The 12,446-nt window shown below is 37.5% G+C and overlaps 1 protein-coding gene across 9 annotated transcripts in view; it reads left to right on the forward strand.

The window, feature by feature from the left end:
• Positions 1 to 12,446, forward strand: part of ATP2B1 (ATPase plasma membrane Ca2+ transporting 1) — a 63,545-nt gene that overhangs the window by 37,242 nt on the left and 13,857 nt on the right. For all 9 annotated transcript variants that reach the window (XM_083819871.1, XM_083819876.1, XM_083819873.1 and 6 more), the window contains exons 7-14: positions 1,313 to 1,351; positions 1,724 to 1,885; positions 4,246 to 4,460; positions 5,619 to 5,861; positions 7,800 to 8,041; positions 10,850 to 11,087; positions 11,975 to 12,154; positions 12,236 to 12,323. In XM_083819871.1, coding sequence (XP_083675997.1) covers positions 1,313 to 1,351; positions 1,724 to 1,885; positions 4,246 to 4,460; positions 5,619 to 5,861; positions 7,800 to 8,041; positions 10,850 to 11,087; positions 11,975 to 12,154; positions 12,236 to 12,323 — 1,407 coding nt within the window. The remainder of the gene's footprint in view (positions 1 to 1,312; positions 1,352 to 1,723; positions 1,886 to 4,245; positions 4,461 to 5,618; positions 5,862 to 7,799; positions 8,042 to 10,849; positions 11,088 to 11,974; positions 12,155 to 12,235; positions 12,324 to 12,446) is intronic.

Below are 12,446 nucleotides of genomic sequence, written 5' to 3' on the forward strand. Positions count from 1 at the left end.
CTTAAGAAGTCTGAAGTGACATCTTCTGGAGAAGATTAACGTACTTTTTTTTCCTCCTCAGCTGTTCTGAGGATGCTTGGGGGGAAAATTTTATATGTATCAAATCAGACTATGTCTACAGTAATAGTGCATTGGAGGTATTAAATGTCATGCAAAGACAGGCTGCTTGACAACTTGATTTTCTTCTAGCTGAGTTCTATTCTGATTTTTTCTAGCTCCCATACACTTCAGTCTACATACTCTTAAGGCAGAAGATAAAATGAAATAGCAGTGAGACTGAAAAAATCTGTGTTTTGTTCTATGTTCTTCCATTTTGTTCTTTCGTTTCAAGCTATTGCTAGTAGTAATTATAGCTTAGCTTTAGCTTTCGTTAGGTAGGAGAAAAGCTGTCAGTTTGTCTTTTGCCAAGATAATATCTAAACCTTCTTACCTGAAAACCCAGTCAAAAAAAAAAAGGTAGTGACCTTATAATAAGCTACATGTGATGCATAGTTTTAGTTGCATTTAATATTTAATTCATAAATTTCATTCATGAATTTATTTCATTATTCTAATGTCCTTCTTGATCTCTTGCTGATCTCCATTTCTGAACAGAGGTAGGAATGATATTTTGTCAGGAACGTGAAATATTCTCCTTGTGCTTTAATATTGGTATGTTGCCAACAGATTATGTTCATGCTTGCGTAAATAGGGTTAGCATAGATCCAGTAATCCAGCGCTGTGCCTCCATTAAGCTTTGGTGTGGATTTATAAATATTTTATATTACAGTAACTTCTGCAGTGTTGTGCAAAAGCACTGATTCTGGAAGTGGAATCTGATCTTACAGTTCGTTACAGTAGTCAGGTACAGTTGACAGTGCTGAAAGAACAGAGCAAGACTGAGGCCACCAGAATCCCTTTAGTGTTACAAATCTCTTTCTCAGAAAAGGTTTAAGAATCTTTCCTCACTACCTGCTTCAATTAAATACACTTCCATAGGACAGCTGTCTGGCCAGGCAAGGCCTTCTGCTGTGTTTCTATTTACTTGTTTATAAATGTCTATATCAGTAATTTGTGCAAATTTGACTATGGTAGGATAATACTACAGCAGTCTTGTATGGGAAAAGTCCAAAACAGTGATGTGAGTTGCTTTTGTGAGTTAACTAAGACTTTAAGGGTAAGTTATAAGTCAGCCTTCTGTCTCCCAGGTTGTTTTACACTTTCTGAAATGCAATCACTTGTCTCAACAGATATTAATGTATCTATTATATAAACCTTAACACCGAGTTGGACTCTGCACAGCCAATTTAAAACAACTTTCCCTCTTTGACAGGTAAAAAACAAGATGGAGCTGTTGAGAACCGTAACAAAGGTAAATGCAGTTTCTGTGATCCTTTCTCATAAGTCCTTATTTTCTGAGTGTATACAATGAATACATACTTTACTATGAAAATGCTTATTGTATCCTGATATTCCAAGTAATTATGCTAAACATAGCATAAGTGAATCTTCTGAAAACAAATGCTTAAATGAACTTGGCAGTCTTAAGTAAACATTGCTGAAGTCTCCTTCTCTAGTATCTGGATATCTTGTTTAAATATTCAAGGATAGTATGGCATCTCTGGGTAACAGGTACTACACAATACATATGTTCAGCTGGGCCTGATATGTAATCAAGCTTTGTAAGTGCTATTGATTTCAGGGACTCCAGAATGGCTAAATTTTATTTGCTTATAACTTCAAGCTAAAGCCCAGGATGGTGCAGCCATGGAAATGCAACCACTGAAGAGTGAGGATGGTGCGGATGGAGATGAGAAAGACAAGAAGAGAGCAAATTTGCCAAAGAAAGAAAAATCTGTTCTCCAAGGCAAACTTACAAAGCTAGCTGTTCAGATTGGCAAAGCAGGTATGCCTTACCACTGTCTTCTTTTTGCTGATGTCACACTTCTGAATAAAGTAGTAACATGCATAGTTCATGAGGAGATAAGCTAGTCAAGGCTAGCTGCTGAAGTGTAAAATTCCGATGCATATAAGTGTGCTGATGGCTTCTGAGACTGCATAATGTTGGTGACCTTTTTAATTTTGTCTTTATTTAAATATATTCAGGCTTTAAAGTATCAGCTCCTAGGACAGACAATTCCAACTTGATAACATTGGACAACTGTTATAAAAGATGTTTTTAGGTAAACATAGCTTTTAGTGATGCACCTAGAGAAAAATAAGTTGACGTAAGTCTGTGGAAAATGTGGTAGAGCTGACTAGACTATCGCTGGTATTTCAAAAGGCTTAGGAATTTCCACTTAATACATGCTTCACTGCTAAGTAATAAAAATTTTATTGACTTGCTGCTATCCTTTAGTTTGTTACTTTTCTTTCAGCTGTTTCATCAAACATTTGATAAACTGTTGCTTATAAAAGATAAGCTAAAATAACAACGAAGCTCAGTGTGAATTTTAGGCTTTGTTATCTAGTATGTAAAAGTTTAGTTACTTTATTTCAGGATTTATTTTGGTGCATGTGAACCTAATGAGGTTCAACATGTCTAAGAGCAAGGTGCTGCACCTGGGTTGGGGCAATCCCGGATGTAAGTACAGACTGGGAGAAAAAGTCATTGAGAGCAGTCCTGCAGAGAAGGACTTGGGGGTTCTGGTGGATGAAAAGCTTGACATGAGCCAGCAGTGTGTGCTTGCAGTCTAGAAGGCCAACTACATCCTGGGCTGCATCACCAGAGGAGTGGCCAGCAGGTCAAGGGAGGTGATGGCCCCCTCTGCTCTGCCCTCGTTAGGCCTCTCTGGGATTGCTGTGTCCAGGTCTGGGGCCCCCAACGCAAGAAAGATGGTGATCTGTTAGAGTGGGTCCAGAGGATGGCCACAAAGATGATCAAAGGGCTGGAGCACCTCTTATGAAGAAAGGGTGAGACAGCTGGGGCTGTTCAGCCTGGAGAAGAGAAGGCTCCAGAGAGACTTTATTGCAGCTTTTCAGTACTTAAAGGAAGCTTATAGAAAAAGTTGAGAGCAACTTTTTGCTCAGTCAGATAACGACAGAACAAGGGGGAATGGTTTTAAACTAAAAGAGGGTAGGTTTATATTAGATATAAGGAAGAAATTCTTCACTCAGAGGGTGGTGAGGCACTAGCACAAGCTGCCCAGAGAAGCTGTGGATGCCCCATCCCTGGAGGTGCTCAAGGCCAGGGTGGACGGGGCCTTGGCCAACCTGGTCTGGTGGGTGGCATCCCTGCCAATGGCAGGGGGGTTGGAACTGGGTGGTCTTTAAGGTCTCTTCCAACCCGAGCCATTCTATGCTTCTGTGTTGAGTTGTTGAAAGAGTTAAAAAAAAAAAGAAAGAAGTTAAAAGGAACTTCTGGAAGTCTTGTAGTCCAACCCCCAGCTCAAAAAGAGCAAGTTAAAGCATCTATGTCATAAGATAGCTATGGAGCAAAGAGCAATTAAAAATTTTTAGCTTTAGCACTTCATAGTTTGTATAGCAATGATAATTTTTCATTGAAAGCCAAATAAAGCTTCAATAATGGTTAGTGTAATATGTTATTCTTCTCAAATAACCTCTTGACATTTTTTTTGTCTTTGAAATAGCTCTTTTCCTTTTTTTTGTACCTCTTAACCTATTCTAATTCCCCACATACCCTTAATGCTCATCAACTTAATGCATGCGTTTTTCTGTCCTGCTTCTTTGGGTGGTGCAAACACTGACGTATTTGTCTACAAAAAGCTGACACTTCTGTGATTTCTGTTGCTTTATTTCAGCCAGGTCCATTTTTTCTCCATTTTGCTGTGGTATCTTAAATGTGCCACAGAGCTTGTTAGCAGTAGTTCTAATTTGTCTTCCCAATTATTCCTATTTCACTGAACATTGTTTACCTGCCATATTTAATTCCAGCTTCAGCAGAAAGTACGGTGTGAATAGTTACCCAGTTACCCTCTCTCTGTGCTGAGTAAGTCATCAGTATAGTCATGGAAGGCCTATTGAACTCTTTCAATTATTATGCTGTTTAGTCAATTTACTTTACATACCGCTCTCTCCCATTCATAATTAGATCTACACTTTTCAATTAAGTGAAAAGAAAAACAAGATTTTAGAGGCTTTTAAGTGAAATTCATGAGGAAGTACTTGCGCTGAAAGTTGGTATGTCTCTGAGAACTACCTCTGAACTGTAACTTCTGCAAAGGCAGGAGTATTTGCACTTAGCCAGAATCTGTACGGTCAAATGTTTAAAAATTTCTAAAATCTGTTTGTTCTCTTTTTAAAAAGGCTTGTTGATGTCTGCAATCACGGTCATTATCCTTGTGTTGTATTTTGTAATTGATACCTTCTGGGTTCAGAAGCGACCTTGGCTTGCTGAATGTACACCAATTTATATTCAGTACTTTGTGAAGTTCTTCATTATTGGAGTTACAGTCTTGGTGGTGGCAGTACCAGAAGGTCTTCCACTTGCAGTCACTATATCGCTGGCTTATTCTGTTAAGGTAAGTGGATAGGGAGCAGATTTGAGAGATAGGTGGGTGTAGTCATCAGCTGTGAAATCTCACTTAAGATATGCTGCATCAGATACACCCAACAGACTGAGGAGAAACTTGCTTTTCTTGCTTCACTGAACTGCGTAAGAAGTCTTTCGCAGTATTTTTCTTAATCTCCAAATGAGTACTAACATGAATGCCGAGCAGTGACGGCCTGTTGTTGCCAACTAATGATAAATGCTTTTAGCTGTTAACATTCTAGCATTAGCATGCTAGAATTGGATAAGTTAGTTTGTTATTTACAAATTCTTCTGTCAATGCGTACTTTTACCTCACCAGCATGTTAAGCAACTACTGCAAAAGCTTCCAGATGCAGTCTCCTTGAGGGATGAATATTGTAGAAAATAAGCTGTATAATAAGCAGCTAGCTATGTTTTTTTAACTCATGGACTTTGTTCCTTAACATATCTTACTGCTTCAGCAAGCTGGGCCTGGTTATTGATCAGAAAATCTCATTGTAGAGACAGTAACTGTGTAGGATGTGTTCTAAAACTGAGTAACATAAAGTACTAACTACTAGTGTCTTTGTGATTGTGTTACTTGAAATTACTCTGCATCTTAAAGGTTAAAACACTCCCCAAACCTGTTAAGTAAAGATTTTTAAGCAATGCTAGACCTGTGAAACTTGTGTAGTCCTCACTCTCTTAGCTGAAAAATTAGGCTCTTAGTTTGTACGTGATGTGAAGTTTGACACTAGCATCCTTGAAAATATGTCATATGGCATTAAAAGTCTGTGGCATAATTTACTTGTTCCTTCTAACAAGCAAAAAACAACAGACTCGAGCCAATGAACAGAGCCTACCTTGGAAAATATATTTTAATATTGTATTGGTAATGCTCAGTCTGTACCTCTGCTCTATTTCTAAATATCAACATAAAATACTTCCTCATAAGTCTGTGACTGGTATCAGTCTGCCATGCAGATGTGGAAGAATAAGTTCCTATGTTTAGGAACCTTGTTCAAAATGGGGGAAATCCTTACAGCAGCCATCCAGATAAAGCTGAGTGCATTCTGCGACTGCTCTCTTGAGTCTGGACACCCTAAATGAAAACTTCTGAAACATGAACCGGTGGTTAAGGATAACAGAACTGCTTTTATTTTTGTAGAAAATGATGAAGGATAATAACTTGGTGAGACATCTGGATGCATGTGAAACAATGGGTAATGCAACAGCTATTTGCTCAGATAAAACGGGAACATTGACCATGAACAGGATGACAGTGGTCCAAGCCTACATCAATGAAAAACATTACAAAAAAATTCCAGAACCAGAAGCTATTCCAGAGAAGATTATGGGTTACCTTGTCACAGGGATTTCTGTTAATTGTGCTTACACTTCCAAAATACTGGTAAGTAGATTTTTTCATTCTAACCAAATAACTAAACATCTTCCTCAAAAGGTGAAAAGTGGTGCCTACATGATAGTCAGTAATTAAATGTTTGTGGCAGAAAGCTGTGTAAAGTGTGTTGTATGCAGGGTGAATAGCTCAACAGTTCATTTGAGGCTGAACTTCAGAAATGGTTTTCTACTGATGATTCAAAGATACAATCTCAGGAAACTAACTTCCCTGTAAGTTCGTAAGTGTGTCTAAATTTGTTTTTATAAGGAGGGCAGTTTACCATATTTGGAGAACAAATAGTTTGATTTGGGAGCTACTTCAAAGCAGACATGTAAGGGTAGCATAAGCTTATGTAGAAAGTAATGCAAAAATGCAAGTCCGGATGATGCACTTGATGGATTTTTTTCAGATACTACTAATATGAATTTGTAGGCTTTGGAATTGTAACACCTTTCCTAATAGCTTGAGACTTCCAAAATATTTTGGAATAAACAGAATAATGGACTGTTATGCATTACAGGGACTCAAATACTTAACACTGTATCTGTCTCTTCACAAATCCCTCTGATACACAGACAATACTCAAATCTCCCTTGTGTGCATCATATTTTCTGCAACACCAGAAAACACTTCAGCTTCCATGCTGAAGTCATTCCAACATGTTAAATAATTTAGTTTGTTTCAAGGCAATAAATATACTAAGTAGGTTTTATTTTTTTAAAATAATTACACTTCAAGATTTAGTAGAATTCTCCACTCTGAATGCTTTCTACTTGAACAGAAGTAAAACCAAGTGACAAAAGTCACTTTTCAGCCTATAAGGATGGTAACTCCACAAGAATTTTCTTGCTAGCAGTACCTAAGGGGATATATCAAGATCACAAGCACCTATTTCTTTGGAATGAGGCTGAAATACTGATCAGTTGTAGCATGTGAGAAGTTTCACAGTCTATTTCTTAAGGAACCTTTTATAGGAAGAAAAAGTAGCTGTTTATAAGCTCACCCAGTCCCTTAGTTGGGTGTTCCAGTCCATTCATCTTCGTGGCCTATTGCTGGACTTGCCTCGAGTATGCTCATCTCTCTTGTACTGGGGAGCATGTTAAACTGAACAATTTAGAAGTGTGAGTTTTCAGTACTGTGAAAACATGAGATCTTGCGGATCTGAACAATGAAAACGGATTACTGCCTTATGATTATTGTAGTTGTGATCTAGCTATTTGAGGCTTGTCAGGCTAAGTACTTCAGCCTCTTTTGCTACAAACTACAGTGCTATGTTACAGCTATATACAGAAATATCTTCAGAAAAAATACTCCTTTTAGCACTAGTCTGTGCGTATCCCACATTACTGAGATAACAACTTGTGCTGGTATAAAAGGACTGGATACTGAAAAGAGTTCAGAAACAAGTTAAATAGGCCACAGCCTGGAAAACAGAACTTGTAATGAGACTTAAGAAGCTTAAAGACAGTTTCTCCAGTAGAAGGCTAACAGGTGATTTGACGTATTCTAAGACATTGAGGAAGAGCTGTTACAAGAGAAGATACTTTAGTTTAGCAGAAATAATGGCGTTTAGTATGTTTTAATCAGTTTCCTTAAACTTATCTATGTGTTTATTTTGCAAAACAATTATTCAGGGATCTACTACATTCAAGTGATCCAGGCAGATATTTCAAGCAATGGGAAACTCTAAAAAGAAAGGTCATCTCTGGATTTGATACAAACTTCATGGTGATTTTTTGAGCCTAAGAAATAGATTGCAGAAGTCACTTATAAAGGTCAGCAGTATGATCTTGTGACCTATGAATTTATAGATTAATCGTTGCAAGAGTAAAACTTCTACATCCCAGAGCTGAGCTTGGACTTAACCTTCCTTGTGTTCTAAATGCTGTACTTCAGTGGTTCATAAGTTAACCTCCTCATCAGTGAAGGTTCTTGTTCTTCTTGCAGCCTCCTGAAAAAGAAGGTGGCCTACCACGTCATGTTGGAAATAAAACTGAATGTGCCTTGCTGGGATTGCTCTTGGATTTAAAACGTGATTATCAGGATGTAAGAAATGAGATACCAGAAGAGAAGTTGCACAAAGTGTACACCTTCAACTCTGTTAGAAAATCTATGAGTACTGTGTTAAAAAACTCTGATGGCAGTTTCCGGATATTCAGTAAAGGTGCCTCTGAGATAGTTCTTAAAAAGTAAGAACAACTACTATTATACTTTGGCACTTCTAATTCGGCTAAATGTTGTGGTAGGCTGAGAGTCTGTAAACTGCTAAACAACATTATGCCATAGACTGCAAATCATTTCTGTAGCTCTGTTCGTGAACAAGTGCAACAGTCCTGTACCCCTGGGATAGCTGCTAGCTCCCTGGCTTCTCTCCCTCAGTTATTTGACTTTATACAGTGAGGTGTGCCGGTAGCATTTGGGTTACTTTAATTCTAGCCCACTAAAAAGTGTAAAGCAGAAGTACAGCTGGTCATCTTTCATTTTAACATGTAAACTCTGCACAGATAAAGGAAAGTGTTTGATTAGCACTATTCTCTAGTTATTAAACCATTTTAGTTTTAAGTTGGTAAAAATACTCACCCATGTTCCAGGAAAGTCCTGACAGCTGATCCACTTAAAAATCTGGGTAGGGTTTGTGACTTTGCAAAATTGATCACTTTAAGATTACTTTGAGATTAAAAAGACTGTGTAAATTTGTGCCAAAGTTGATTACTGTAACAGAAGATTGAACTTGACCAAGAGAGCGATTTTTTTTTTTAATGTGACAAAGCAAGTTGTTTCCTTATGCATCAGTAGAGGCTTTTTGTTCTAGTGATTAGACTATTAGTAAGCAATGTGTCACCACTGGGACAAACCTTAAAGTGTGAAAAGGCTGTGGTAACTCCTAAACAGGTGAGAAGGCATGCATGCATGCTGTAGTCTAGAAACAGCAGTTGTAGCCAGTCTGTTTTTAGTCTTAACTTCATACTGTTTGTGTGAGTGTAGCACATAAAATTGTGTTCTTTAGTTCAGCTTAATTTTTTGCTTGCAGACAGCCCCCAAAACCACTGCTTAGGGATGTACTAATACACTAAAGAGAAAAGATGAAATTTTTCCTTCTCCATCAATTACGTGCTGACAACAAAAAGTCAGTCTTTCAAGGACTCCAGTTCCTTTTGATACAGAATTTAGATTTAGATGTGAATTACTATATAGCTAAATTTTAACCCAATCTTCATCAGTGAGTAACTATGCCTTTTTTTGCCTTACTTCTACCTTGTTGAATAACCGAACTGTAGAAGATGCTAGAATTCATTCAGTCCCGACTCCTGTGGTCCATTTAGGTTCACAACTGAGATATAAATAATAATGGTATCTAGGAAAGAACAAGAAAACCTAGACTGATTTAGATAATATTGGCATACTGTAATCCCAAAGCTATTTGAGCAGCACTGTCTAAGAAAGTCTTAGCATCCTAAGCCATTTTCTTTACCTTCTGCCTATACTGTGCAAGAAGTTAATCACAGAGCTGGTAACATGGTTTGTCAGCTGTGCTGCTCATTCTCTACTATCACATGTATGACTATTGAGCACTGAAAGTTTAAGTGTGTGTGTGTGTATATATATATATATACACATACATATATATAAAAAAAATGTATTAAAAGATACAAAGGAGTTGCTAGTAAGGGTAGAAAAATGCTGCAAAAATTTTAAAGCACAATAGTTTTTTCCTCTTTCCTTACAATCATGTCTCAAGTCAAATCTTTGAAGTGAGTTTCAATTAAACCTTTACATAAAACTTACTGGTTTCCGTGCGTTCATCTTGGAATGCTTTGAAATCATTGCAAGCCCTATGATTAGAGTTAATGCAAGATATACTTAGTGGTTGCTGACATTTGAGCAGATAACCAAAATCAAGGACAGACTTCAAATTTCAGTTATGATAAATAGCAAGAAATATAAAGGAACTGCTTCATCTTTATTTCCTGGCTGCGGTGGAAACTTTGTATGTATTGCACCTGGGAATTTCCTAAACCACTGGACTAAAATACTTGTATGTAACAGTAGTTGTCTGTCAGATCTGCCAGATGTTTTTAAAGTGTCATAAATTCTTACTTTTTTCAGTGCCACATCAGTACTGATTGGTGAAACAAGTGCTTATGGCATTGCGTTATGGCAAAACTTTAGTAAGGATACAGATGAACAAAGTTACATTTATTGTTAAATGCACTTGTTACTGTTATATTCGTGGCATCAATATAAGCTCTCTATGAAAGCAGTGGCATCTATGGCATGAAGAAATAAACTAAAAGCGTGAGTTGAAATGCTTGAATATGTTATTTCGAGTCTAGCCTCTTAAACTTTTCAGTCAGTTTTAACTATTTGTTTTTAATTTAATGCTCCACATTAAGAACTCTATGCCAAATAGTCTGAATTTGAAATGTACATTTTGATATTTTTTGTTTTTAGAGTAGTAAGGTTTACACCGAATGTTAGGATTGGTTCATCATACCATCAGAGTTTGGTTTTAGTGCTGTAAGCTTATTGCTTACAGCTGTTGAAGCATCATGTGCATGTTCTGGAAGTTCATTGTACTTCTGTGATGATTGCAGCTGTTAACAAGGTGGGACAATTTGCTGGGAAAACTTGAAACTAGATTAACTGACTCCAACAGCGTAGGCACTACATTGATGTACAGTACAGAAATGGTTACTTCTAGGAGGCAACTAGTGTTTCGTTTCCTCAATTCAGGGGACATTATTTTCATCCCAGGACAGCCAGCCATCTCAGTTAACGTTCTGCAGATGGTATGTTTTACAATTAGGAAGAGATTAAGTGCATATGGAGGAGATTACCTTAGAGTTGCTGCTATTGTGTATTTTTTTTCTTGTGTGTGAGAGAGTCTAGTGAAAACAAAACTTGTGGAAACTTACTGGAGTTGGCTAACAAGCCATTTTCCACAACAAACTGAACTTTGGTAAACATCTGATAACTACTTAAACTTTCCTTTTCAGGTGCTTCAAAATACTGAGTGCTAATGGAGAACCAAAGGTATTCAGACCTAGGGACCGAGATGATATCGTAAAAACTGTAATTGAGCCGATGGCTTCTGAAGGACTCAGAACCATTTGTCTAGCGTTCAGAGACTTCCCAGCTGGGGAACCAGAGCCGGAATGGGACAATGAGAACGACATTGTTACTGGTCTGACATGCATTGCTGTTGTTGGGATTGAAGATCCAGTGAGACCTGAGGTAGGATCACTGAGTGAACTGCAGTGACTATTAAAGCAGATCCTGATTCATGCAAAGAGTACAAGAAACTGAATTGCTATTGCATGTCTTAAGAATAGTTAATAGATGAAAATCTAATTTATTGGGGGGAAAAGTTAATGGAGCTACAAAAGCAGATTAAAACTTCTTAACGTCACTTATGCTGTGTTACTGAAGCTCTGTACAAACTAATGACTTAAGGCGCTTACTAAGCAGTGTGTCAGTAGATGGAACAGCTAGTGTGGTTTTTTAACCACTAGGAATATTAAGAATATGGGTTAGGATCATATTTAGCCATTGTGTTTGCTGCCAGCTTCTCATGGGAAGGAAGGTTTGTGATCTGAGAAGTGAGCTAAGGAACTCTCCTTGTTGTTGAGGTCTATGGAGAGCAGTAATTCTCAATAGTGAAAACTATAATGCTGCATGTAAATGGGACTCCTTTTTGATCCACATTACTGTCACTTGACACGGGCTGATGTGTGAATTGTATTTTATTTTACATAATCATAAATGTAAAGCCAGTATTTGGTACCTTTTTGCTACTACTACACCCTATAGTGTATTATGGGGTTTGTGTGTGATATTTTTGAAGGCTGCAGTAGATGAAAAATGAAGAGGGTAAATAAACGGGGGGGGCAGGGTGAGGGGAAGGCAACAAAACAAAAAAGAACCACCCTTTGCCAGAATAGCCATTTATATGTTTTTCAGGAAAAGAATTAAGGTGACTGAACTTTTTTAAATGTTCCATAACAACGGTATTGATTTTTAAAATAAGAGTTATCCTCGTTTGAGCTAAAGACAATTCATTCACATGTCTATATTTCTTTAGTGACTGTATAGTCCAACTCTGTCATTTTTTTTGCATATAGGTACCTGATGCAATAAAAAAATGTCAGCGTGCAGGCATAACTGTGCGTATGGTCACTGGTGATAACATTAACACTGCTCGTGCTATTGCATTAAAATGTGGTATTCTGAATCCTGGTGAAGACTTTCTGTGTTTGGAGGGCAAAGATTTTAACAGGAGAATACGCAATGAAAAAGGAGAGGTAAGCACACTGACTACTTAAGTTAGATCAGCAGCTGTTTTGTTAAGGCACATAACTGCAAAATATAACCTCTTTTTGCAGATAGAGCAAGAGCGAATAGATAAAATTTGGCCAAAGCTTCGTGTTCTTGCAAGATCATCTCCTACTGACAAACACACTCTAGTAAAAGGTAAATAAAAACCATTTGAGCTTCTAGATTTTCTTTTCTAGAAACAGAACTTTCCTTAGGATTTTGAATAGTGGGAAACGCCAATGAGTGTATATTCATTTGCCAGCTGATTTATTTCCTAAG

Source organism: Anser anser, assembly GCF_964211835.1.
Source record: "Anser anser genome assembly, chromosome: 1".
Classification (NCBI taxonomy): Eukaryota; Metazoa; Chordata; class Aves; order Anseriformes; family Anatidae; genus Anser; species Anser anser.